Source organism: Rousettus aegyptiacus, unplaced genomic scaffold, assembly GCF_014176215.1.
Source record: "Rousettus aegyptiacus isolate mRouAeg1 unplaced genomic scaffold, mRouAeg1.p scaffold_m13_p_3, whole genome shotgun sequence".
In the NCBI taxonomy this organism is placed as follows: Eukaryota; Metazoa; Chordata; class Mammalia; order Chiroptera; family Pteropodidae; genus Rousettus; species Rousettus aegyptiacus.
In genome coordinates this window covers 134,743,491-134,770,136 of record NW_023416306.1, presented here as the reverse complement: position 1 = coordinate 134,770,136, position 26,646 = coordinate 134,743,491, and the positions used below count along the sequence as shown (strand labels likewise).

General features: G+C 32.8%; 1 protein-coding gene across 3 annotated transcripts in view; it reads right to left on the bottom strand.

Annotated features, from left to right (window-relative positions):
* The window catches only part of PIAS1 (protein inhibitor of activated STAT 1), a 99,849-nt gene that overhangs the window by 36,063 nt on the left and 37,140 nt on the right, over window positions 1–26,646 (bottom strand). For all 3 annotated transcript variants that reach the window (XM_016140978.2, XM_036218222.1, XM_016140979.2), the window contains exons 3-6: window positions 2,838–2,922; window positions 2,528–2,575; window positions 1,888–1,978; window positions 1,097–1,231 (exon numbers count right to left, since the gene is read on the bottom strand). In XM_016140978.2, the coding sequence (XP_015996464.1) occupies window positions 1,097–1,231; window positions 1,888–1,978; window positions 2,528–2,575; window positions 2,838–2,922 (359 nt within the window). The remainder of the gene's footprint in view (window positions 1–1,096; window positions 1,232–1,887; window positions 1,979–2,527; window positions 2,576–2,837; window positions 2,923–26,646) is intronic.

Below are 26,646 nucleotides of genomic sequence, written 5' to 3'. Positions count from 1 at the left end.
ACTGTCCTGGAAAAAGAATGCTAGACTAAGAAACAATAAAAAAGTTCAGAAACACACTCAGCATAAATAAAAATCAAATATACAATAATGGTGGCTTCTGATTTCAGCATTTATTAATTTAATGATATTAGAACAACTGGCTATTTAAAAAATAAAATTTTTATTTCATATCACACATAAATTTACGATGGATTACATAATTAAAGGTAAAACAAGAAATCTCAAACATCTAGAAAAAAATATAAACAAATATTTATGTAATCTTGGGAAAGGCAGACAGACCAAGGATTGATGGGAGCTGAATGGGGAAAAACTATAAAGGAAAAAACCTGGTTAAGATTTGGCTCCATAATAATTTAAATCTTCTATACATGAAATAACCACATAAATAAAAATAAAATGCAAACAAACTGGAAACAAGTATTTGTCACATGTGAAGGGAGGTTAAGTCTTAATATATTAAAAACTCACAAATCAATACGAAAAACATGAATATAGAAATAAAAAATGATTTTAAAATGTAAATGATCACAAACATAAAATGTTAAATCTCAGTAATAATAAAAGGAGTACTAATTAAAATAATGTGGTGCCATTACTATCTATTAAAATTAGTAAAGGTTTTAAAGAAGATAAAACTCAATGTTGACAGGGTTATGACTCAACAGGCACATAAATAAACACTGAAAGTCAGAGGATAAATTTGTACATCTTTTGGTAAGGCAACTGTCAATGTACATGATATCTCTTAAAATTGTGCATGCTCTTTGACTCAGCAATTCACTTCTAGGAATTTAAGGAAATTATCATGTATATATGCAAAACTATAGCTACTAGGATGGTCTTCAAAACATGTAGATGATTATGTAACGACATAGGAAGACATTTATGATAAATTGCTGAGTGAAAGTATCAGGTTACAAAAAACTGTACTTCACGATTCCATTTTTTACATGGGAACATGGTGAAAACTCATTGAGACAAAAATAAATCCCTTTGCAACTCATTTTACAATATTATTTACATATAAACTCAGCCATGGAAATTAACCCTTCCTTATAATACAAAAACCTGGTAGAAACAAAAATTTACTTACTCTTCCAATTTCTGCAGTCCAAGAAACAACAATGGTGTTTGGTACTGTTGTGGACAATCGGACAAGTGAGGTGATATTAATTGGTCGGCTGGGTCGCTTTGGTTCCACACCATTTTTAGTAGGTGGAAGATAACCCTAAGGATAAAATATAATTTATTTCTACTTATTATTTCCACAATCACTTCAACTTCCATTTTTAAAAAACCCTATGAACTATGTACAGAAAATATGAATATTTCCATTGAAAAGTAGAGAAGCAAACATTTACAAGAGTTTCCAACGTGTTTTTCCAAACAACAAAACAGTCTCATTATAGTAAGCCTGAGAAAAATTCAGGTAACAGAACTTAAAAATCTCTAAATTTTAAGAATCAGAATGAATTATTAAAGAGCTCATATAAGTATATAAGGAATATTTGCAAGCTGACCAACTATAGCCCCCACTCTTGCCCTCTCTGTGTAAGGCACAGCATTCTTCAAGTCTCTATTCTACCACAGGCTTCCATATTCACATGAATACAGTTGAAGTTTTGTTGAAACAACTTTTTTTCTCCCAAACCCAGTACAATACTAGAGCTACCATACCCAACTCCAAGTCTTAGACTTGGTCTCCACAGCTAATTTCACAGCTGTTAATTGTACATAGTTGGTACAAGTGTTTCACTCAGTCACATGAATATATATCCGAAATAAAGATGATTTCTTAATAAAAAACTATAATTAACAACAGCTGTGATGACTTATTTGATAGTTATCTTGGCATGCATTTAAAAAATAGCTTTCCGGACTTACTGGAAGGCTGCAAGGTTTTGTATTCACTTTCACACAAAGATTGGGTGGGAAGTGATCTTCTTGTGGACAGCTGGTTTCTGATAAACAAAACCTAAACAATAAAGAACAAGTTTAATTTGCTTTATTAAACGATGACCTCATTAATATTTTTGTTCAATAGCTACTCTAAAAGATGACCAAAGTTAATAACGAAATAACTATTAAAACTAAATATTTCATTTAATGACATGTTCTTAATTACTTCCTTATTCCCAATATAACAGCTGAGGCTCATTTCACCTTTAAGAATGTTCATACAACCTTTAGAGTATATATGTTAAGAAGACTATCTTGGCAATAGGGCCTTTGCTTTCTAAAGAACTGACCACTAAGATATTTTAAAATATCATTAGCTGGAGCTTCTAACCAACTGAGGGCAACCAAAATGAAGAAATGTGGTTAGCTATATGGTATATGACTTGATGTATTAAAATCTAAACTGGATAAAAATTAGGATATTTCATAAAAGAAAGTTTTACCTCACCCAAACATCTAAACCCAATACTTTCAATTACTTACTGAAAATTACGTGGATTTTTTAAAAAATCTTAAGGAATATTAACTTTTAAACTTTGGATATATACTGTAGTCATCACTGTACCTTAACTGGACCTGAACTGTGAAGTCACATTTGGTCCCAGAAATATCCCTAGAAAAGACAGAGTAAGAACTACAGTTATATTTTAAATATGCACATGAAAGCTGATTCAAAGACACTGTTAAACCAGAAAGCTTTGTAAATGATCAGAAATATAACTGTTTATAAGGCAACTAACACTACGATAGTATTTCCAATACTAGTATTTGCATGACACTAATACTCATCCAACACATTGTTTTACAAAATCACTTACTATAGACAATACTGGATTTAAAGGCAAAACTGCTAGTTATACTTAAAGACAACTTACATTGAACTACTGATCTGCTGCACTTGTTGTGGTGTCAATGCAAATGCAAAACAGGTTTCTCGAAAGCGCTGACTGTTGTCTGATGCTGAAGAAAAAAAGAATTATACTTTCAATTACATTCAAATTCATCAACAGAGAACACAACAACAACAAAATAACCAGTCACATGCCTTTAATTAACTAGGATGTATTTGAGTTTAGATAACAAGGCAATTAAAGCACTGAAAAATAAGAAATGTATCAGTTGTAATATAACAGAGGCACAAAAATGGCTAACATCAGGATTCTGATTCAGAAAATATATAATCAAAAAACATTAATAAAAAATTAACTAATCGTATAAATATTTGCATCTAAAAAGCACACATGTACAAAAAATGCTGATATTAATTTTACTTAAAAAAGAACAGAAACCCATTTAAAGATACAGTACATTGTTTCTGAGCTAAGTAACATACTCGGCTTGAGATCTGCACAGGTGAGACGACACTTAGCCTTTAAAGAAAATTAAGAATTTTATCATTTCCCCTCTTAACTATACCATGCAAGTTTTATCCAATAAACACCATACGTAGTTTATCCTATGCTTAGATGACTTGATGTGAGAAACTGCCTGTGGACGCTCTCAAAGATGGAAAGAGTTACCAGAAGAAGGAAGGAAGGGAATAAAGAGAAGAAAGGAGGGAGGACAAGGTAGGAAGAAAAAAAGAACAAGAAGGCAGGAAGGCAAGCACAGGTCAGTGTAGAGAAAGAATTCCTACAGTACGCTGCTGTGAGCAACGACAGCTCTACTAGATTTGAATACACATTATATATATGAAAAAAATATCAATGGTCAATATCCATTTTGTTCCCAGCAATTCCACTTCTGGGTTTTTATCCGAAGAAATCCAAAACACTAATTCAGAAACATATATGTATCCCTATGTTCATTGCAATATTATTTCTAATAGCTAAGCTATGAAAGCAATCTAAGTGTCCATCAATACACAGCTGGATAAAGATGATGTAGAACATACATACAATGGAACGTTACTCAGCTATAAGAATGAAATCTTATCATTTGTGACAACATGGATGGACCCTAGAGGGTATTATGCTAAGTGAAATAAGTCAGAGAAACACAAATACCATATGATTTCACTTATATGTAGAATCTAAAAAGCAAAATAAATGAACAAACAAAACAGAAACAGACTCATAGACACAAAGAACAAACTGATGGTTGCCAGATGGGAAGGGAGTTGGAGAGGTGGGTGAAAAAGGTCAAGGGATTAAGATGTACAAATTTGCAGTTACAAAACAGTCACGAGGATGTAAAGTACAGCACTAGGAAGACAGTCAATAATATCGTAATAACTATGCATGGTGCCAGGTGAATACTAAACTTATCGAAGGAATCACTTCATAAATTATGTCTAACCACTATGCTGTACACCTGAAACTAATAGAAAATAACACTGAATGTCAATTGTATTTGAAAAAAAAAATAAAAATGTTCCTCTTGTTCACTGTTTCCTTAGTGCTTGGCAGAAAGGAGCACTGAATGACTGTTGAATGAGTAAAAGAATATGAAAATTCAAGAAATACCTCATTAAACTATTTAAACTGTACTTTTCCAGGGTAGTTTTCGACAACAAAAGGATCCCTAGAAGTTATTACCAAGGAACTCTTGGCCTATGGGCCACTTAAACCTGTGTAGTAGGAAAAACAGTTGAACTTGGCCATCTCTTGTTTAAACTGGGTTTGATCCTACTTGCAAGCAACACTTCCACTACACCACCACTAAACTGCAGTTATGTAATGCTGAAAAATCTGCACAAATGTATCACTATGAGTAAAAAATGGAAAAGAGTATGGCTGCTCTTTCATCTAATACAGGATTATCTTTTAAAGGCTAGATTTGTTTCTGCTTTTTTGTGACATGGGAAGGTTTTTTCCTCAAAGAATCTATCCCCAAGAAATAGTTACCAACCAGAAAGCTACCTTAATTGTGAAGTATCAACCTGGCAAATGGCTGATAATCAAAGACTAGAATGTAGAAAATCAGACAGTTTTCTGTCAGGCAAGGCAAGTAACTCCTTCGCTTTTTAGAATATATATCTCTATAAAGATTAAATTTAGTCCAGTGAGCTTAGCATAATTTAGAATTCTGGCTTCATTCTAAGACAGTGCTAAAGTAATTTCCCAAGTACAAAAATTCATATTACTCTCTAGGCAAAATTTCACATTCAATTTGGAATATATGAATACAGTGAGTTTTGGACATGCATGTGCAGATTTAGATAAAGAAGATATGGCTAAAATAATGAGTCTGTTTCTTGTACCACACATACAATCAGGTTTATTACTTAATAATAACCCCTATTTAATTCTTTTATATATAGATTATAATGCTCATGGAGTTACTATTATCTATCTGAAAAAAGGCATCTTTTTATACTATGTCGTTTTCAGGTTTAACTTCTGCTATGAATGCCAGTAAAGAATTTATAGTTTGGGTCTTAGATAGCTAACTAAAAACTTTCCTAAAACTGAGTTAAGCTATCATTATCCTTTTCAGAAAAATTTGGGCCAAACAGAATGACAGAAAAGTCATACTGAAAAGGGAGTCTTAGAAATCACCTAAAACAATCACAAGGGGGTATGCATCTCAGTGGGTACACAAAACAATCTATAGGGATACAGTAAAAAACAACTATCTACCTGTAAAATAGCAGTTTTAACAATATTTTACATAAAATCTAACTTATAAAAATATCTAAAATATTATATAAAATCTTAACTTTAACTTTTTTGTTTTATAACATCTACAATAATTGTTTAATATATAATGTGTATGGTATAATCTCAATTATTTTGCTGAGAGGTGCATGTGATCAAATAAGTTTGTAGGCCATTGATGCGGAGTTCAAACTTCCTTTCAATCCTTCTATTCATATTTTGTTTGAACCCTTTTAGAGATGGGGAAGCGTGGCCATTACCTTGTTAAGAAGAAGATGGCTGGTGATGAACAGTTTAGTTGTAAGAAGTTTGCAGCTCTTTAGAGAGCACCAAAGTTTAGTGGAAAGAGATGAGATCACATGGACCTAGATTCCAAACTGGTTTTACCACATATTTGCCACATGACCTTAGGTACTTATCCATTCTGAGTCTGTTTCCTTCAATATAATAATATAAACACACATATTCACATGAACCCTAACAGGGTTATTTTGAAGAATATAAATGCAGTAAGGTATTTAAAACACCAAGTTTTATTTACTGTCCCCTTTCCTTCTTATGCCCTTACACTGAATCAAAATATATATTATGCTGTAACTTTCACCCATAGATATCATGACGCATATCCAGTAACATCCATTCCTCAAATGTTTTAAACAGTAGTAATGTGCCCCACTCTATCTATTGACTCTTCCCACTATATTTCAGGCAAGATTTCAGAATTACTCACCATTCTGATCTTTCTCCTATGGGTATACCTCCAGGTTGTCATACCATTAAAATGACAGACACAACTGGATGCTCTCTGTCATAGCATATGTAAGTTGTTCAAAATATTTGCAGCCCTTCTGTATTGGCCCATCCCCATGGGAGAATTACACCTCCAGTGCCAATGACATTAGCTTTGGCCAACAAAACATGATTAGAAGTGTACAACTTCCAAGACGACGATTATAAGGGCCATCTTTCTTTACAGTCTGCTTTGATTCTAGAGTGAAGACAACATAGAGGAGACCCATTGTAATAACACAAGCAAGAAATAAACCTTCGTTGTTTGCCATTGGGATTTATGGTTGTTTATAAACTGACTGACATATAATTCCAGATATAATGTGACTAGAACAGTACTTTTATCAACAACTACCATCTAATACTGTTAATCTACACAAAAATCATGAAGAAAAGGTATGTTTCTTTTTCAGATTTAGAAAATGGAAGAGCCAAAACAACTTGAAAAAGAACAAAGCTGGAGAAGTAACACTAGTTGATTTCAAGACTTATTATAAAGCTACAGTAAATATGACAGTGTGATGTTGGTGTTAAGATAGAAAAACAGTTCTACAGGACAGAACAGAGTCCTGAAATGTGTCCACATATACGTGAACAACTCATTTTGACAATGGTGCAAAGGTAATTTAGTTGAAAAGAAGTTTTTTCTTTCTTCTTTTTTTAATTGAGGTAACAATGATTTATAACATGTAAGTTTCCAGTGAATAGTCTTTTCAATGAATGATGCTGGAGCAACTGGATACCTATATGCAAGGAAAAAAAGAGCTTGAATCATGTAGTACACCATACACAAAAATTATCTAGAAATAGATCATAAGTGATATCATGGAAGTGGTAGAATAGGAAACTCTAGGAGTTAGTCCCTCCTCCAAAACAATTAAGCTGGAAAAAAAAAAATCAGAATCAATGATTTCAGAACTCTGGAACCTAATCGGACACAGCAACCAGAGAAGCGCTTGACGAAGAGGGAATGCTGAAATTTACTGAGAGCTGTGTGAGTGCTCTAGCAACTATTCCCCATTCCTTAGCCTCACTGTGGCCCGAGTTCCTAGAGAGGCTGGCTGTCCCTGTGTGGACAATAAAGACCTATCCCTCCAAAATATTGGGGCTGTGGATTTTGTTTGGTCAGGCGGTTGCCTGAGCAATCAAAAAATATTATCTTGTTTCAACAACAGCCATCTATCAAAAGATTTAAAGAGAAGTACATACACACTTTTTGGGGGGATCCAGACATTTAGAGAAATCTGGCAGATCACAGGCTAACTGAAGAGACAATGGAAGAGAAACTTATAGATCACACATAACAAGAAATATGGACTTTGCAAAAACATTGTGGAAAAGTCATTATACAAATGAACAGCTGCAGCCCTCAACAAGTAACAAAAGCAATCCCTGAGGACAGGGAGAATCTTATTTCCAGAGTTTCCAGATTTGCATAGTAAATACTCAAAACAGCTAGTTCTCAACAAAAAATTACAAAGACTGACATATAGACCAATGGAATAAAAGAGCCCAGAAATAAACCCTTGCATCTACGGTAAACTGATTTTTTTCAACAGATATGTTAAGACTATTCAATAGGGAAAGAAGAGTCTTTTCAACAAATGATGCTAGAAAAACTAGATATCCACAGGCAAAAGAATGAAGTTACATACATCCCTAACTTATATGATATATAAAAATTAACTAAAAATAGATCCAAGACTAAATTTAAGAGCTAAAATATAAAAGACTTAGAAGGAAACAATTTTTATGATCTTGGATTTTGTAGTTTCTTCAACAGACACCAAAGGCACAGGCAAAAGAAGAATAGATATACTAGACTTCATTAAAATTCTTTGTGCTTTAAAGAAAACTAAAAAAAAGAGTAAAAAGACAACTGTAATTCAACAACAAAAAGACAACCCAATTTAAAAATTGGCAAAGAAGCTGAATACACATCTCTCTAAATAATATATACAAAAGGTCAACTAAGCACTTAAAAAGATGCTCAACATCATTAATCATTACAAAACATCATTAAAAGATGTTCTACAACTTTAGTCTGTAGGATATACAAATTAAAACCACAATGAGATACATACCTTTAGAATGTCTAAAACTTTTTTAGTGACAATATCAAATGCTGACAAAGATGTACAGTAACTGGAAAGCTGATACGCTAGTAGTGGGAAGGTAAAAAATCCCAACACCATCAAAAAGTTTGGCAGTTGCTTAAAAAGTTATACCTGCATCAATCATATGACACACTTATTCCATTTCTAAGTAATTTACCCAAGAAAAATATAAGCATATAACCAGAGAAAGATTTGGGCCCAAATTTTCATAGCAGCTTTGTTTTCAACAGCCCCAAACTGGAAACAACCCAAATGTCTACCAATCGGTGAATGAAAAAATAGTGTTATATCCATACGATGAAATACTACTCAGCAATAAAGAGGAATAAACTACTGATACACACAACATAATAAATCTTAGACTACAATCTTAAAGTAAAAGAAGCCCGACCTCCCTCCGCCCCCAAAGAGTATATACTCCATGTTTCCATTATAACATTTTAGAAAATGCAAACCAATCTATAGTGATAGAAAGCACATTCATTGAATCTAGGGATTTGGTGGGAATGGAAAGAGTAACAGGGAGGAATTACTAGTGAGATGAGGAAACTTTGCAGAGTGATGGATGTTCATTGTTTTGATTGTGGTAATGTCACATAGTCAAAATATATTCGTACACTTTAAACATGTGCAGTTTATGGTATGTCAAGGATATTTCAATAAAGTTGTTTGAAGAAATAGTGGTTAAAGTAAAATGGGAAAAAAAGAGAGGGTGAGAGGGGATGAACAACAAAACCCTGGGAAACTGTTACCAGCATTTAAGGTTCAAGGAAGAAACAGCTAAAAATTCAGAAAGAAAAGCAGAGAAAAATGGTATCCTTGTTACCTAAGGAAGACAATTTCAAAGCAAGTGTGGACAGTGTTAAATGCTCAGAGGTCAGTTAAGAATTGAGAACTGGACTTAACAACTAGAAAGTCATAGGTGATCTTGGCTGGACCTGTTTCAGTGGCATGGTAGAAGCAAAAGACAGACTGCAGTGAGTTCAGATGTGAATGATTTGTTAAGCCATTGATCTTAACACTTAAACATGAAATCTTTTTTTTTCCTATCTGCAATAGGAAATTATACTAATATCTCAGATTTGTGAATTAATTACCATACTGTTTTTGAATCACTGTAATCAATCTTGAAGGTCTCCAAAGTTCTACAATGTATAGTAATATTTGAAATTTTGCTAAGACAGGAGTTTGGCTGTTTGGGGGATGTAGGATGAGTGTCCTTCAGGTAGCACCTCAGCCTCTCAGTGTGACCTGAATTGTACACTTGTCAGTAGCTCTCATTGAATGTAAAAAGGAAGTCACTCAGATTTTCACTTCTTATGCTCCATTTTAGAGAAAAAAAATGTTCTAGTGCTGTTCATAACTGAGGATACTCATAAAGGTCATGGGGATACCTCTTGTGAGGTATTAAGGGCTTATTTTGCTCATGGAAAAAGATTTTCAAAAGCAATCCCCTTGTAAGTATTAATTAGTAACATTTCTTCTGTAAGAAACAAGCATACTGCCCACAATAGCTAGGATAAAATTATAATTCGAAATATATAAAATATGCTGAGAAAGTTAAGGTTTTAAAAATTTCATCTCGTTTTACATATTGTTCCAGAGAGATGAACTAGGCTAAAATGAGAAAGAGGAATCATGTTGCAATTTACATAAATCCAAAACATTGGAAGGTAAAACCTGGATACATAAAATAAACAAGGTTATTGAGATTCTGATGAAACACTGAGCTAATCTAAGTGACTGTACTTTCAACTGCTCTAAAAATATTCACTATTCCACCTCACCAGCAGAAAGAAAGGCTAAAAATAGTCATCTTTCTGATATAGAATATTTCTTGCTATCTTAAGGAAAGTGAAACTAAAATACCTATCTACAAATTTAAGCCTTAAAATCTTTAATGAGCTCTTTGGTTTATTCACACAAACAAACAAAAACTTGGACAATTATGTAATTTTGTAAAGCACGGCTAGAATGATATAGTTTCATAAAACAGACTATCAACTATTAAGGCAGAAGGTTGCAGAAAATGTTTCCTCCAATAAAAGGCATATACTGAATTATCAACAAATTCACAATGCTTTAACTACTTCATTTTTAAAAATGGGAAGTTTTTTAAAAGCAAACTATATTTAAAGGAATGAGAGCAGTCATACTAATAAAGGAAAAAAGGCAAGATATAAACTTCAAATGAACAGCATATTTATATATATGCATTAAAAGATCAATAAGAGGCAACAAAAACTGATTTCTTTGTAATTTTACTTTTAAAGTTCTTCACATTGAGTATGTATTGCTTTTATACTTTTTGTTTTACATATCTTGTTACATATGTTTCCACTTATACAAAACAAAAATTACCAATACTAAGAAATAGGAAATAACAATTATCACATTATTATTTGGCTCCAGTGTTTCAAAATCCTTCGATTTCATTTTATCACACTTTAATCACGGGTTATTAATAAACTCATTTTCAGTAAACTTGCCTATGCTTTTTATTATCTCTCTCCTCTGGAGTTTAACTCTACCTGTTCTATTTACTTTGTCTTTATTTCTCAGTTTACTGAGTCAGTAGCTGGTCTTCTGATAGACTTCATTAAATAAGTCTATAGACCCCTGGGCAACTTTAAAGCTAAAAGTATGGTAAATATTTTATTTGGCCCATTTATTTTCTCACAGCTGGCAGACTATCAGGCTATTTTAAGTCCAGTGAGGTTAAGAAACAAGCCAGCCAGTTGCGAACCAAGTCTGATGATCAATGTTCAAATGCAAAAATAGAAAAAAGGACAGATTATAATTGGTAAGTTAATTTTCTTTCTTTTGCAAAAATGTCTTTTCATTTTCTTTTTTTGTTGTTGGTAATACAACCATTCCAAGTTAGAAAGAAAAAATCTAAAATTCTGCCACTTAATGATACCAGCTAAACAACATTTTGGCATTTATTCTTCCAGAATGTATAGGCATTTTCCTATACATACATACAACATAAGTATAATATACAGTTTTCCATAAAAATTGCACTGAATAGTTTTCTCAATTAAAAACCTATAATAAAAATCTTTCCATGTCAATAAACTTATCTTTGTCACGATTTTAATTGGCTACATGGTATTCTATTATATAGATGTGCTATAATCTAACCACTCTCCTATTGCTAGATATTTAGGTTATTTTCAAAATTTCCTTCCAGAACACCTTAATGAATCCTTTCCTCCCTCCCTGGGTCTGTGGGTGTGCATTTTTGTGTAATCTTTATTTCCTTAGGACATCCTCTTAGAAAAGGAATGGGTGGGTCAAAAAATATACACATTTTTAAAGCTTTTGTACAAACTGCCAAATTGTTTCCAGAAATGTTGTTTGCTTGAGTAAGTGGTATAGGAGAGTTCTAGATTTCCTTGCCAACACTGGGCAGTGGATAAAAAACATTCTTATTGTCTTAAATTTGCATTTCTCTGGCTACTTTATAAGTTGACTACTTTTTCATATCCGTATTGGTTTTGTGCTGTGAATCATTCCATTCTGCTATATTAGCCATCTTTTAATTTTTTTCTTTTGATGCTTCAAAACTGAGAAATCACCTCTGTTTTCACTGATACTGATGACCTAAATAACAGAAGTTTCTTTGGCATGGATAGATGAAAACCTTCTTGGAAAAAGGTTCACAAGAGAAAAGGAGGAAAGAAACCAGGAACAATGAACCAACACACCTCGGGCAAGGAATTCTGTGGTGAAGGAAAAAAAAAAAGGAGGTACAGCTGGATGGAAATTAGGAGAAAAGTAGTTTGTTTTTCAAAATGAGAAAGTTAACATAAAGTTGTACATTAGTGGGAATAGGCTAGTAAAGAGGCAAAAAATTGATGATGTAGGAGGAAGAAGAATTACTAAGCAATATTCCTGAATAAGAAAGTGAATGGGATCTAATGCACAAGTATAAGTAAGGATTGGCTTTCCCCAGAGACCAAAGATTTCATACAAAGTCACAGAATATTTACGACATAGTGTCAGACATGTAGGTAGGTGAGTATAAAATGCATTTGATGGTGGGAACTTTTAGAAGTTAACTTTTGATTGGTTCCATTTTCTCATTGAATAAGAAATAAGCAAAGTTGTAGGCAAAGAGAATGAAAGAACAGTTGTTTGTGAGGGAACAGTGTGTTGGGTAAAAATAAGACATGAAATAGTCATCTAGAAAAGTGAGCAAGTTTATGAACTAGGTATCATCTGAGAGCTAGGTAGGATTAAAGTACTCTTATTCACAAATTATTTCTAACAGCCTTTCATATATTAAAGATACATGATATGGTCATATATTTTTCCTTGGTTTATTTTGCTATTTAATGTAATAAAGTTCTTTTGAGTCCTTACAATAGAATCTTGTTTTCTTTCCTTAGGGAAAATTCTTTCTTTGCCCCAATATTATTTGAATATTTATGAACTTTAATGCATTACTTAGGCATTTATTTAAATGCAATCAATATCTCCTGATATTATTTTAGTTTCATTTTAAGCATTTAAATCTTAAAACAATTTTGATATTATTCTGATGAATTACATAGTAAGAATCTTACTTTTTAATGGTTAATTAGGTATTCCTAAACATTTAATACTCAATTCAAGCCATTAATTAGAAATTTCACTTTTTCTATTTCATTAAGTGCTTATTCAGGTACCAGTTCCACATTGTGAATTACTGTACCTTTGCCATACATAGAGACAGTATATTTTACATGCAGTATGGCAAATACCCCTCTTTTAGAATTCCTGTATATTCTCATTTTTTCTTCTAAATTATACTGGACATTTTAGTCATGGTAACACCACATCGAAATTCCCTTTCAAGATGAATCTTTCCAGCCCACACTTCCTACCAGGCAAGCAGCTCTAGGCTGCTTTCTGTACTGAACAGCCAATGATAGAACCAGGGAGCATAATTTTCCCAAGGCTGGCCTGGCCTATCCACTGACTTCTGGGCAACCCATTAAATGAGTAGGCCTGAAGGGATCCATCCATTAGCAACTTATTAACTAAGATCAATTCAAACTAGCTTCTTCCAGGAATTAGAGTGTAATATATGGAGGATCTTCAAGAGCTCTTTGTAGTCACAAATATAGAGGTGCTATATAGAAAGAGAGAGAATGTACATAACCAAAGTTCATAATCATAGCTTTCTGATTCTGGTTTTAATTCTCATATTTCTTACAATAAATTTTTCTTAGGTGACCTGAGGTATTAGCTTTCCTTGCAATCAAAAAAGCCTACGACCCAAAGGAATTTTAGAACTTGATAAAGCTATCTTCTTCTCTTCACCTCTCTATTAAATTTAATTCATAATTACAACTACACTAAATTATTGAGAACAGATATCTTCCAAAGGACTGTGTCTTTCTTTAAAAGTTTTGTGGGTCTGTAAACATTTTTTTCCTTCAAATAGTTCCTGTACATTTGATGAGTATTTTTTGTTGTTGTTATATGTGATTTTTCTTCAATTTTCTAATTCTTAGCAAACAATATTTCTCAGAATGTGGTCCATGAGAAAATACCTTGAGGTGATCTAAAAAGATTCTATGTTCAAAGAATTTTGGGAAGTTGCTGCATAAATCATCTCCCACTTAGATATTCGTTGAGCACAATACCATATTTAAAACCCTGAGAAATTCTGCAGTAACAAAATATTTAAATTTAAGTTCCTAAACTTAATGGAACATGGTCAAAGAACATCTATTGGGATCCCATGGAACTAGTATCCAAGGATCACATTTTATAAAAACAGTAATATATAAGCTAGTAGACACTTTTTGTATACCTAATAAGCAGTTTCTATTCCCCCAACAGACTTTTTTTTGTGTGGCTTTACTTCCAGTCTCAGAATGGAGCATATGACCAAAGTTTAGGCTTCATCTCTCTGCCAAGACTGATTGGTCAAGGGCTGGACATGGCATTTAAAGTAGTACAATCATAGTGAACCTTAGGACTTTTCCTGGAAATGTTGGGTCAAAGACTTTTTCTTCTTTTTGGCTAGGTCTGAACCTGGAAGGATTCCAGGAACTGCTGGGAACTACGTAATGTCTAAAAAACTGGAACCGACATCAAGGAAGCAGAATCACAAAATGTCTCAGAAGATGAAACAAATTTGTTATACATTCATTCAACAAATATTTATTGAGCATCTAATATGTATGAGATATTATTCTAGGTGCTTAGGATAATCAATGAACAAGAGACTAAAACCTCTGCCCTATAGTACTTACATTCTAATGGGAAAAGAAAGATAATAAACAATATCTTAATAAATAAAGTACATTAGAAAGTGATAAACATGGAAAACAATAAGGCAGGGTGATTGATGGGGATTCAAAAGAATGAGATGGAATTTTAAATAGGGTAGTTTGGGTAAGTCTCATTAAAAAATATCAATATCTCAAGTTAAAGGAGATAGAGAAGATAGCTTGGGGAATATCTCTGCGAGCATTCCAGGTAAAGAAAACACCCATGCTAATACATAAGGGCACAGAGTGCATGTGAGAAACAGCAAGAAAGACAGTGTGGTTACAGCCAAGCCAACAAAGAGAATACTGGTAGATGATGATATATCAGAAAAGAGGGCTAGATCGTAAGAATTTTGTATTTTACCTTGAGTCACATGGGAGGCCAATGGAGAGTTTTAAACAAAGAAGTAACATGATTAGCATACATTTAAAAGAATCACTCTGCAAATTGAGATTATAAAGGAGGGCAAAGGGAGAAGCAGAGATCAATGTAATAATCCAGGTGAGAGATAATGGTGGCTCATATCAGAGTAGCAGCAGTTGAAAGTTTTGAGAAGTGGTCAGATTCTGGATATTTTAAAGATAGAGCCAACCGGATTTCCTAATTAATTAGGTAGGGACATAATAAAGGAGAAAAATCCATAATGACTCAAAAGATTTTAGCCTGAGCAACTAGAAAAATTAAGATATCCTTATCCAAGAAGGAAAAGGTTGTGGGTAGAAATTTGTTTTGGAAGAAAGAATAAATCTTCACTTCTGGACATATTAAGTTTGAGACGGAACTATGAATGGTGATTTTATATAGGTAGTTGGATGAGACTCTGCAATTCAGGTTTTAGAGATATAAATTTAGGGTTATCAATGTTTAATTATCAAGGCTTTAAACAGTAATATCACCAAAAAAAAAAAAAAAAAAAAAAAAAAGTAAGTATAGAGAGAAAAGAGATCTGGGAGAAGAGGAACAAGCAAAGAGGTCTAAGAAGAAAAGACCAGTGACACAGAAGGAAAATCAAGAGAGAGAGTAGTGTCCTGGAAGTGACAAAGTGCTGCAAGTAGGAGGAACTGATTAACTGTGTCAAAAGCGGCTGACAACAGATCAAGTAAACTGGGGACTGAGAAGGAGCTGCGGGCTTTGCCATCACAGATTTTCTTCACAAGGGAGGTTTCAATGGTTTGATTGCAGCTCATGGAATTTTGCCACAACGTGGAACAAAGCAATGGGGTAAAAGCTGGCAGGGGAAGTGGGGTGGGGGTGGCATTCAATAAAAGGATCTTAGTAATATTTACTTGTGATCATCAGCATCAAGCCTTTCATTATTTGCTTATATAAAATAATGGATTACCTTTTATGTTTATGCCAGTTTTAGGTGAATTTTCTATCATTTGCAATAAAAAAGAATACTGATTCTTTTTTCACATTAACTTTTAATTAGCTCTCATGCTGAACCCTTAATTCCTCACAGTTGATTTTCTAGTAGTTTTTTTTTGTACAAGAGTTCTTGCATAAAAGTATCTGGAGGTTTCAGGCTACATTACAACTTTAGACTAGAAAGGGAAATTATTTTAAACGTTTCACTGTCTACCTGGTATAATATAGACTGAAATGAAATGACTGTGCACTTAGTTTTTTCTTAAATGTGTATTTTCTCTTGCTAAGTATAGATAAAGTATTTACCTTCAACTTTTTTTCCTGTTAATAAATGTTGGCCATTTTATCTTTCATCATACATTACTATTGCATACTTGCATTCAGTATTATTTATTAGCCATTTTCAAATCCATTCTACACTCTCTTAAATGAAGTACAAGAGTAAAATATTAAAATCTGAGTATCGGCTTAAAATTGTGAACTCATTTTTTATATTTACAACAGATGAACTGAACATTCCAGGCATTTGAGTAAATACTGACTTATATTTCTGAAATATACTGGTTAAGAGAACTCAACCTTACAAACTAGTATGTTTACTTTCCCTCAGGAAGAAATGGAATTTCCTTCTGATAAGGATTAGGAGGCCTCAAGAGGTGAAGGTGGTGGCAAGTGAGCCCATATCCAAGCATACTTACTATGAACAGTGATCAGAAGGTAAATAGCTATAAGTTACTGAATAATCTTTGACAAACACCTAAGTTACAAATAAGTAAACATGTACAAATAGCTACTACTATCCTGGATTCCCATCCCTAATTAGAGAACTTATGGTTTCAAAAGCAGAAATGTTGTAAATATTGAAATTAATTTAATGGAGCTGAACCAGAAGAATGCTCATGCAAAAGTGGGCTTCTTAGATTTAGCTCACTGCTCAAAACCATCTTTCCCCTACCGTACCAAATAACCATAAATAATAACAGACATTCTGGCTGACCACAGTCCCCAGGTGGGGAGAATGTGGTTCTCTCAGTCATTCTGTTTCTTTGTACCGCTCCTAACAAGAGCATCTCACCATGCTGAGTATAATAGTAGTCTTTTAAAGATCTAGGAATATTCTTTTTTCATATAACATGCCCTAAACATAAGCCAATCTCATCGGGGTTCAGACAAAAAAACAGCAGTCTGACCTGATGCTGGAGGAAAGCTTACTGTATTGTGTATCTATTTAAACCTAGTACACTACTGTGATTTAAAATTTCAGGGCATTTCAGCAGTCAGGCTAATATGTTGAGTTTCAGAACCAACTCCCTTCACTCTATAGATCTGATGGTTTTCTGATGGTTTTCTTCTATTTTACAGATAATATTAGAAGAAAAATGGAGGAGTTTAGGGAGGTTAATGGTTAATCTGCAGGGCTGGGGAAAATGCCAGTGTGGAGCTATAGACACTAGATGCCAAAGAAGGGGGCAACAGCAGGTGGGAGAAGATGAAAAAAGACAATGAAATCTGGCATAGTCCAGTTCTGCATACAGGTAAGAGAATATTTTCTTTCTGCTCTTAAAGTTTACCTTCCTGTACCACAAAACCCTCCATTCAGAGAATCTAGAAAGTCTAGCAGTAAAGGTTACTTTCTTCATGAACACAAAGACAGGCGTTTTTTAATCATCCTTTTTAGCTTTGATGAAGGGGAATACAAATAGTTGAATATGTTTAATATATACATTCTCATTTTTTTCTCTTCCTCTCTCCAACTCTGGGTTTAAATGAATGTACTCTGTGTCTTATACACACATATTTATGTGCGCAAATGCGTGAAAACACAGAGTTGAGTATACAAAAATCAAAGAAAACATCACCTTTAATTGAATATCTACATTGTAGTTCACTATACAGAAAAAGAAGTATACACTCAGTTGAGGAACTAAATTAAACTGGTAATTATCATTTTTTTAAAATGATAAACTGTTAAACTGTGTGATGTTTTAAAAATTGTTATAGCGCCACTCTCTTGGTTTAACTTTACCTCAATTCTTAACGTAGTCATCAAACTTTCTTATCCCTACATCACTTAACTTGAGTCAAATGACAACTTCTTAGCTTTTAGACTCTACGCACCAGAATTCAAAATAAAGTCCTCTCAAAATAATCAGAAGTAAAGCACTAAGATGAAACCATAATTATTAATCTATTTAGATTTTGATTTTCACCATGCAATGAGGGAAAATGCTTCCTCTGTCAATGACTCTGATGAAAACATTACTTGTTAAAATAAATTTTGAGAAGCTACCCATCAACACATTCCTGATGAAATAAATGAATAAATTAATGAAGTGGCAAAGAAAAGCAAGACACATTGATTACACTGAAAAATTATTGATGTTGAGAGGAAAACTTAAGTTTAAAAATGTTTGGTAAATTTTAAATAGTATCTACTTATATAATAGAAATAGAGGGAGAATTTCCAAACCACTAGAAAATGAAAAGGAAACAAAGAAAGCATAATTTACCTCACTGTGGTCAGGAAAGAAAAATAAATGACAAAAGAAAAAGATGGCTGAACAAAGACTAAATATAAACAGTGATAATATAAAAATGAGAATATGTTACATTTTTAGATTCAGTATTTTAAAAGCAAGCTACATGACTATAAGAGAGAAACATACTACAATGAGGTAATAGTTCACAACCACTAGGTTGGCTATAATCAAAAAGACATTACACAATAACAAGTGTTGGCAAGAATATGGAAAAACAGGAACCCTCCTACATTACTGGTGATAATGTAAAATGGTGTGGCTGCTTTGGAAAACAGTCTGGACATTCCTTAAACGTTAAACATAGAGTTACCATATGACCTAGCAATTCCACTCCTAAGTATACATCCAATATCAATGAAAAAGTATCCATGCAAAAACTTGTACACAAACTTCATAGCATTATTCATAGAAGCCAAAAAGTGATACAACCCAAATATCCATCAACTGATGAATGGATAAACAAAATGTAATATTTATACAGTAGAATATAATTTCACCATAAAAGGAAAGAAGTATTGATATATGCTACAACGTGGATGAACCTTGAAAACATGTTAAGTGACAGAAGCCAGTCACAAAAGGCCACATGTTATATGATACCACTTACATAAAATCGAGAATAAGCAAATCCAGAGGTAGAAACTACACTAGTAGCTCCAAGGGTTGGGGAAGGTGGAAATGGGGAGTTACTGATACAGGGTCTCTTTCTGGGCTGATGAAATGTTCTAAAATTTATAGTAGTGATAATTGCACAACTCTGTGAATATACTAAAACCAGTGAAATATAATCAATAAAGCTATTATTTAAAACACAAAGGACGTCCTTTAAAAAAGTGATGAAAGTTTGAAAAAAAAAAAAAACGAAGAACAAAGTTTCTATCAGGCAAATGCTAACAAAAAGGAAGCTTAAAAATAAAAAACTACAAAACAAGGATGACTTCAACGGAAAAGGTCTGGAAACAGAAAATAATCAGTTTACCTTGAGGAATTCCTGGTAAGATGAAAACAAAGAAAGGATGTTCATTCTTACCACTATTATTCAATACTACACTGGAAGCCTAACTACTGCAATAAGGCAAGGTAAGTAAATGAAAGGGATGGAAGAAGTAATAAAATTGTCCCTATTTGCAGATGACATTTTAGCCAATGTAGAAAATCCCCAAAATTTACAAAAAACTTCCTAGAACTAGTGAGTTCAGCAAGGTCAGAAAATACAAAATCAATAACAAAAAATTAACTGTACATCTATAACAGCAACAAACATTTTAAAATCAAAATTTAAAATAAAATACCACCTATAATCACTCAAAAAAAGTAAAATGCTTAGATATATAACTCTAACAAATAAATGCAATACTTGTATACTGACAACTACAAAATGCTGATGAACAAAATAAAAGATCTAAATAAATGCAAAGACAGACCATATTCATATACTGGTAGAAGACTCAATATAGACAAATTGTTAATTATCCCTAAATTGAAATGCAGGTTTAATGCAATTCCTACCAAAATCTCAGATTTTTTTTGTAAAGATAAACAAGATAATTCTACAATATGTATGGAAAGGCAAAGGAACTAGAATAGCTAAAATTAAAACACTTTTCAAACAAAAGAATACAGTTAGAGAAATTACTCAATTTTACAACTTCTTATATATCATGTGATTAAGTTGGACACATAGATTAAGGGAATAGAACAAAGGACCCAGAAACAGACCCACAAAAGTATGGACAATTGATTTTTGACAAAGGTACAAAAGCAATTCAATGGAGAAAAGATAGCCTTTTTCAACAAGTGGTACTGGTGCAATCAGGCATCTATAAATGAACCTCACCTTATATAAAATGGACCTCGCCTTATATAAAAATAACGACAAATAAGTCATAAATTTAAATGTAAATCATAAAAATATAAATCTTTAGAAAGAAGCACTAGGAAAAAATCTTATAGATATAAGGCTGGGAAAAAGATCTTAGACTTGACAACAAAGCACAGTCTATAAAAAAAGTTTTAATTTTGCTTTGCACAAGACTCTATTAAGAGGATAAAAAAAACTACGAAGTAGGAGAAAATATCTGCAAAAACTTAACGAAGGACGAGTACCTAAAATATACAAAGAACTCTGAAAACTCAATAGCCAAAATAACAAACGCTCTAACTATAAAACGGACAAAAAGGAGAAATATCACTGAAGAGGATTTTCAGATGGTAAATAAGAAATAAATAAAAATGTTTGACTTCATTAGCCATTAAAACAGTTAAGATATTACTACAAAGCTATGAGATGGCTAAAATAAAAACTGGTGATAACATCAAATGCTAGCCAAAGATGCAGAGAAACTGGGTCACTTATACATGGCCAGTAGGGATGTAAAATAGTAGAATCGTTGCGGAAAATGATTTCACAGTTCTTTTTAAAAATAAAAACAAACTTACTACACGGCCCAGCAGTTGAACTCTTGGGCATTTATTCCAAAGAAATTAAAACTTATTTCCACACAGAAACTTGTACATGAATGGTTGTAACAACTTTACTCATAATAGCTTAACACTGAAAACTAACTAAATATCCTTCACTGGGGAAAACGGTTAAATGAATGGTAGAATGATGGAATATACTTACTAAGCCAAAAAAATAAAATAAAATTACTGAGAGATATAAATGACTCAGACAAACCTCAAAGAAATCATACTAGTGAAAAAAGTCAATCTTCGAAGGATATATAAGGCACGTTTCCTTTTATATGACATTGGTGAAATAACATAATTTAGAGCTACAGAACTGATTAGTGGTTGCCATGAGCTAGGGACAGAAGAGGGTGAAAGAGGCTATGAAAGGGTAACAAGTAGTCTTACAGTGTTAGTAAATATTTTGATTGTGGTGGCAGTTACAAGAAGCTACACATGTGATAAAATTGCATAAAACTCACCCCAACTAAACCAAACACAGATGAGTGCATTAAATAACTGGTAAAATTTGAATAAGTTCTGTGAATTATATCAATATTAATTTCCTGGTTTAGATATTGCACTGTAGTTAGGAAAGATGCTGACAATGGGGACGCTAGGTTAAGAGTACACAGGACAATCCTTCCTGTTCACTTCTTTGTGATGTCCTACAAATCTATAATTATTTCAAAATAAAATGTTTTAAAAAAAGAAACAAGCTATAGACTGGAAGAAAATATTTCCAAACAACACATCTGACAAAGGACTAGTATCTACAATGTATAAAGCAATTCTCAATATTCGATAGTATAAAAACAATGTAATTTAAAAATGTGAAAGATGTGTAAAGGCACTTCACCAAGAAGGATATAGAAACGGCAAATAAGCACATGGAAAAATATTCAACCTCATTGGCCATCAGAGAAATGCAAATTAAGAACACAATGAGATGTCCCTACATACCTATTTAAACACCTAAAAAGGAGTTACAATAACAAATATGGTGGCAAGAATGCAGAAAACCTGGATCTCTCAGACATTGAGAGTGGAAATGTAAAATGATACAGATACTTTAGAAAATAGCTTGGTATTTTTCTCAAAAAACTACACATACATTTATACATATGACTCAACAACCTCATTCCTGGGCATTTATCTAGAAAAAAAGGAAACTTATTTCCATACAAAAACCTGTACATGAATGCTCATAACACAATTTGTGGTAGACGAAAACTGGAAACAGCCAAAATGCCCTTCAATAGGTGAAAAGACAGAGAGACTGTGATACAACCCTACTATGAAATACTACTAGCAATAAAAATGAATGGATGGTAAATTCCAACACCAATCATAAATAAAGTCAAAAGATATCACATTGGAAAAAATAGTTGTAACATATCACAAAGTGATAAATTCCTTAATTCCACAAGTCAAGAGAAAAAAGTCCAATAATCCAATTTTTAAATGGCCACAGTTCATGAACAGTTCCAAGAAAAGAAATACGATCATCTCAAAGATAAAAAACAAAACTTCACCCTCCCACTTAAGAGAAATACAAGTTAAAACTATGAGTTACAAATATTCATCTATTAATTTGAAATGATCAAAAAGTTCAATTACACACAATTGCTGAAGGCATAGGGAATAAAACACTCTCTGCATAGCCAGTGGGATTATGAATTAACACAAATCTTCTCTGGAGAGAAATTTGGCAACATCTATTAAAAATTTAAATGTGCACACCAATGATCATGGCAGCATTATACACAGTGGCCAGGACATGGAAGCAACCAGTGTCCTATGTTAGCTGATTGGACAAAGAAGCTGTGGTATATATATATATATACACACAATGGACTATTACTCAGCCATAAGAAGAGATAAAATACTGCCATTTGCAACAACATGGATGGACCTCAAGATAATCCTGCTAAGTGAAATAAGCCAGACAGAAAAGTTGAAAATCACGTTATTACTTACATGTGGGATATAAACCTAAAAGCAACAAATGAACAGGATAAACAAAAAGAAACTCATGGACATAAACTATAAGCTAGTGGTTACCAGAGGGTAAGCAATGGGGGGAGGGGGGGGAGGTAGACAGGGTAAAGGGGGTCAAACATAGGGGGATGGGGGAAGGTGAAGTGGGTAAAGGAAATCAAATATATGGTAGCTGAAGGAAACTGGATTTTGGGTGGTAAACACACAATAGAATATATAGATACCAAATTATAATGTACACCTCAAAATTATATAATTGTATTAACCAATGTTACCCCAATAAACTTAATTTTTAAAAAGAAAAAAAAATTTAAATGCACATTCTACTTCTAGGAATTTATCTTATAAAAAATATTATATTTAGACATGTGTATATATATCACAGAACATTATCTGTTTTCAATAGTAGGAAAATACCTAAATATCAATCAAGAGAAGAATATTTAATAAAGCATAGTCCAATCGTTCACATACTAAGTAGATGCTATAAAAGAATGAGACAAGTATGTTTGTGTATGCATAGAACTCTCTGGAAAGACAAAAAAAGAACTGAAAGTAACACCTGTGGCTCAACTAAAGGTAGGAGAGGGACTTCCTTTCCATGATAAACCCTTTGGTATTTTGATTTTTTTATCAAATGAAATATATTGCCTATTCAAAAATTTTAAGACAATCAAAAAATTAAATAAAATAATTCCATGTTAGTAGAGAATTATATAAACTGATCAGCAGAATAAATTAAGGTCCAGAAAAATATTCATTCAAAAAATGTTTTGGAGAAATTAAAGCCTTACTTATTCTCATACAAATAAAAATAGAATCCAAAATTGAGTTTTAAAAAACCACGAATGTCAGAAATGGAAAATATAGGGGACTTCTAATTTACTCATCCTGGAGATTAGGTCATCAAAAGAAAGACAAAATTCAAAACCCTGTTTACTATATGAAAAGCAATCAATGTAATAGACCATATTAATAGAATAAAAAACAAAAACCACAGCATTATCTCAATAGAGGAAAAGCATTTAATTAAATTCCAAAACACTTTTGTGATTAAAAAAATTTCAACAAAAAGGGCATCTATGAAAAAAATCTCCAGCTAACATCATAACTCAATGGTAAAGAGACTAGATGCTTTCCCTCTAAAGAGCAAGATATGTTCGCTCTTCAAATTCGACAGCATATAAAAAGGATTATACACCATGACCAAGAAGGGTTTATTTGTGAAATGCAAGGATGGTTCAAAATATGAAAATTATCAGTGTAATATACCACTGATAATTGAACACATACAGTAACAGAATAAAAGGAAAAAAAACCCATATAATCATTCCCATTAATGCAGAAAGAGCATTTGACAAATTCAACAACCCTTTCATGATAAAAACACTCTAAACTAGATTAGAAGAAAACTATCTCAACACAATAAAGGCCATATATGAAAAACTTAACTAATATCACACTCAACGGTAAAAGACTGAAAGCTTTTCCTCTAAGATCAGGAAAAAGGCAACTTTCTATTCAATATCATACTAGAAGGCATAGCCAGAACAATTAGTTAATAAGAAAAAGCAATAAAAGGCATCCTAATTTGAAAGGCAGTAAAATTATCTGTTCATAGCCAACATGACTTATATGTAGAAAACTCTAGAGATGCCACAAAAAAAACTATTAGAATTCAGGGAAGTTGAATTTCTATATACTAACAATGACCAATCTGAAAAGGAAATTAACAATCTCATTTTCTATAGCATCAAAAAGGATGAAATACTTAGCAATACTTAACCTTGTACGCTGAAAATGACAAAGCATTGCTGAAAGAAATTTATACAAATAAATGGAAATATGGATGGGAAGGCTTAATAATATTGTTAAAATGTCCATACTAACCAAAGTGATCTATAGATTCAATGCAATCCCTAATAAAATCCCAGTATGAGTTTCAAAATCATCTCAAAATTCAAATGGAATCTCAAGGGACTTGGGAGAGCCAAGAGAACTTAAAAAAAAAAAAGTCAGAGGACTCGTTTCCTAATGTCAAAACACATAACAAAAGCTATTGTAATCGAAACAGTCTGGCAGTACTGGCATAAAGACAGACATATAGATCAATAAAACAGAAAAGAGCCCCAAATAAACCCTCGCATAAAAGGTCAAATAATCTTTGACAAGTGTACCAAGACCACGCAATGAGGAAAGAACAGTCTCTTGAACAAACAGCTCTGGAGAAACTGGATATCCACATACAAAATAGTGAAGTTGGAGTCTCCCCTTACAGCATAAACAAAAACTCGGAATGGATTAAAGATCTGAAACTACAAAACTTCTAGAAGAAAACATCTAAGTAGATGATGCTTCATGATACTGGATTTGGCAACGATTTCTTAGATATGACACCAAAAGCATAGGAAACAAAAGCAAAACTAGACACTTCAGACAACACCGAACTTAAAAAAAATTCTGTGCAGCAAAGGAAACATTCAACAGAAACCTATAGAATGAAAGAAAATAACTGGAAATCGGTTATCTAATCAGGGGTTAATATTCAGAATAAAGGATTCCTATATATATATCCCAAGTAACAAAAAAATGGGCAAAGGACTTGAAGATACATTTCCCCAAAGTTAACAAATGGCCCACAAGCACATAAAAATAATGCTTATCATGAATCATTACAGAAATGCAAGTCAAATACCACAAGAAACCATACTTCAGACCCTTTAGGATGGCCACTATAAAAACAAACAAACAAACAAACAACAACAAAACAAACCCAGAAAATTAGTGGTGGTGAGGATGCAGAGAAGCTGGAACTCTTATGCACTGTCAGTGGGAATTTAAAATGGTGCAGGTGCTTTGCAAACAGTATGGCGGTTCATCAAAAAAAAATTAAAAATAAATTGGACATATCTAGCACTCTCGCTTTTAGATATATATCCTAAAAAACTGAAAGCAGGATATCATAATAGCTGAGAAATAGAAGCAACCTCAATGTCAATCTACGGATGAATGGTGTAACCAAATGTGGTATATATATATATAATGGAATATCGATCAGCCTTAGAAAAGAAGGAAATGCTACAATATGGATAATGCTTGAGGGTACTGTGTTAAATGAAACAGCCAGTCACAAAAAGACAAATATTGTATGACTCCGCTTACACATGACATACTTCTTTGAAAAAGAAAGTGTAATGGTGTTACCAGGGGCTGGGGAAGAGGGGGAAATGGGGAGTTATTTAATGGGTAAAGTTTCAGCCTCTGCGAGATACAGAAGTTCTATAGGTCGTCACACAACAATGTGAATATACTTAACACTACTGAATTGTACACTTAAAAATAATTAAGGTAAATTTTTTTTTTTACCACAAAGACTCCATAAAAGGAAATTAGACACAATCCGTTAAAAATATATATTCACCTCCCCCCCAAAAATGAAGCACTGATGTATGCTATAACATGGATGAACCCTGAAAACATTATATACTAAGTGAAAGAAGCCAGTTAAAAATGGCCATATATTATATGATTCCATTTCTATAATATCCA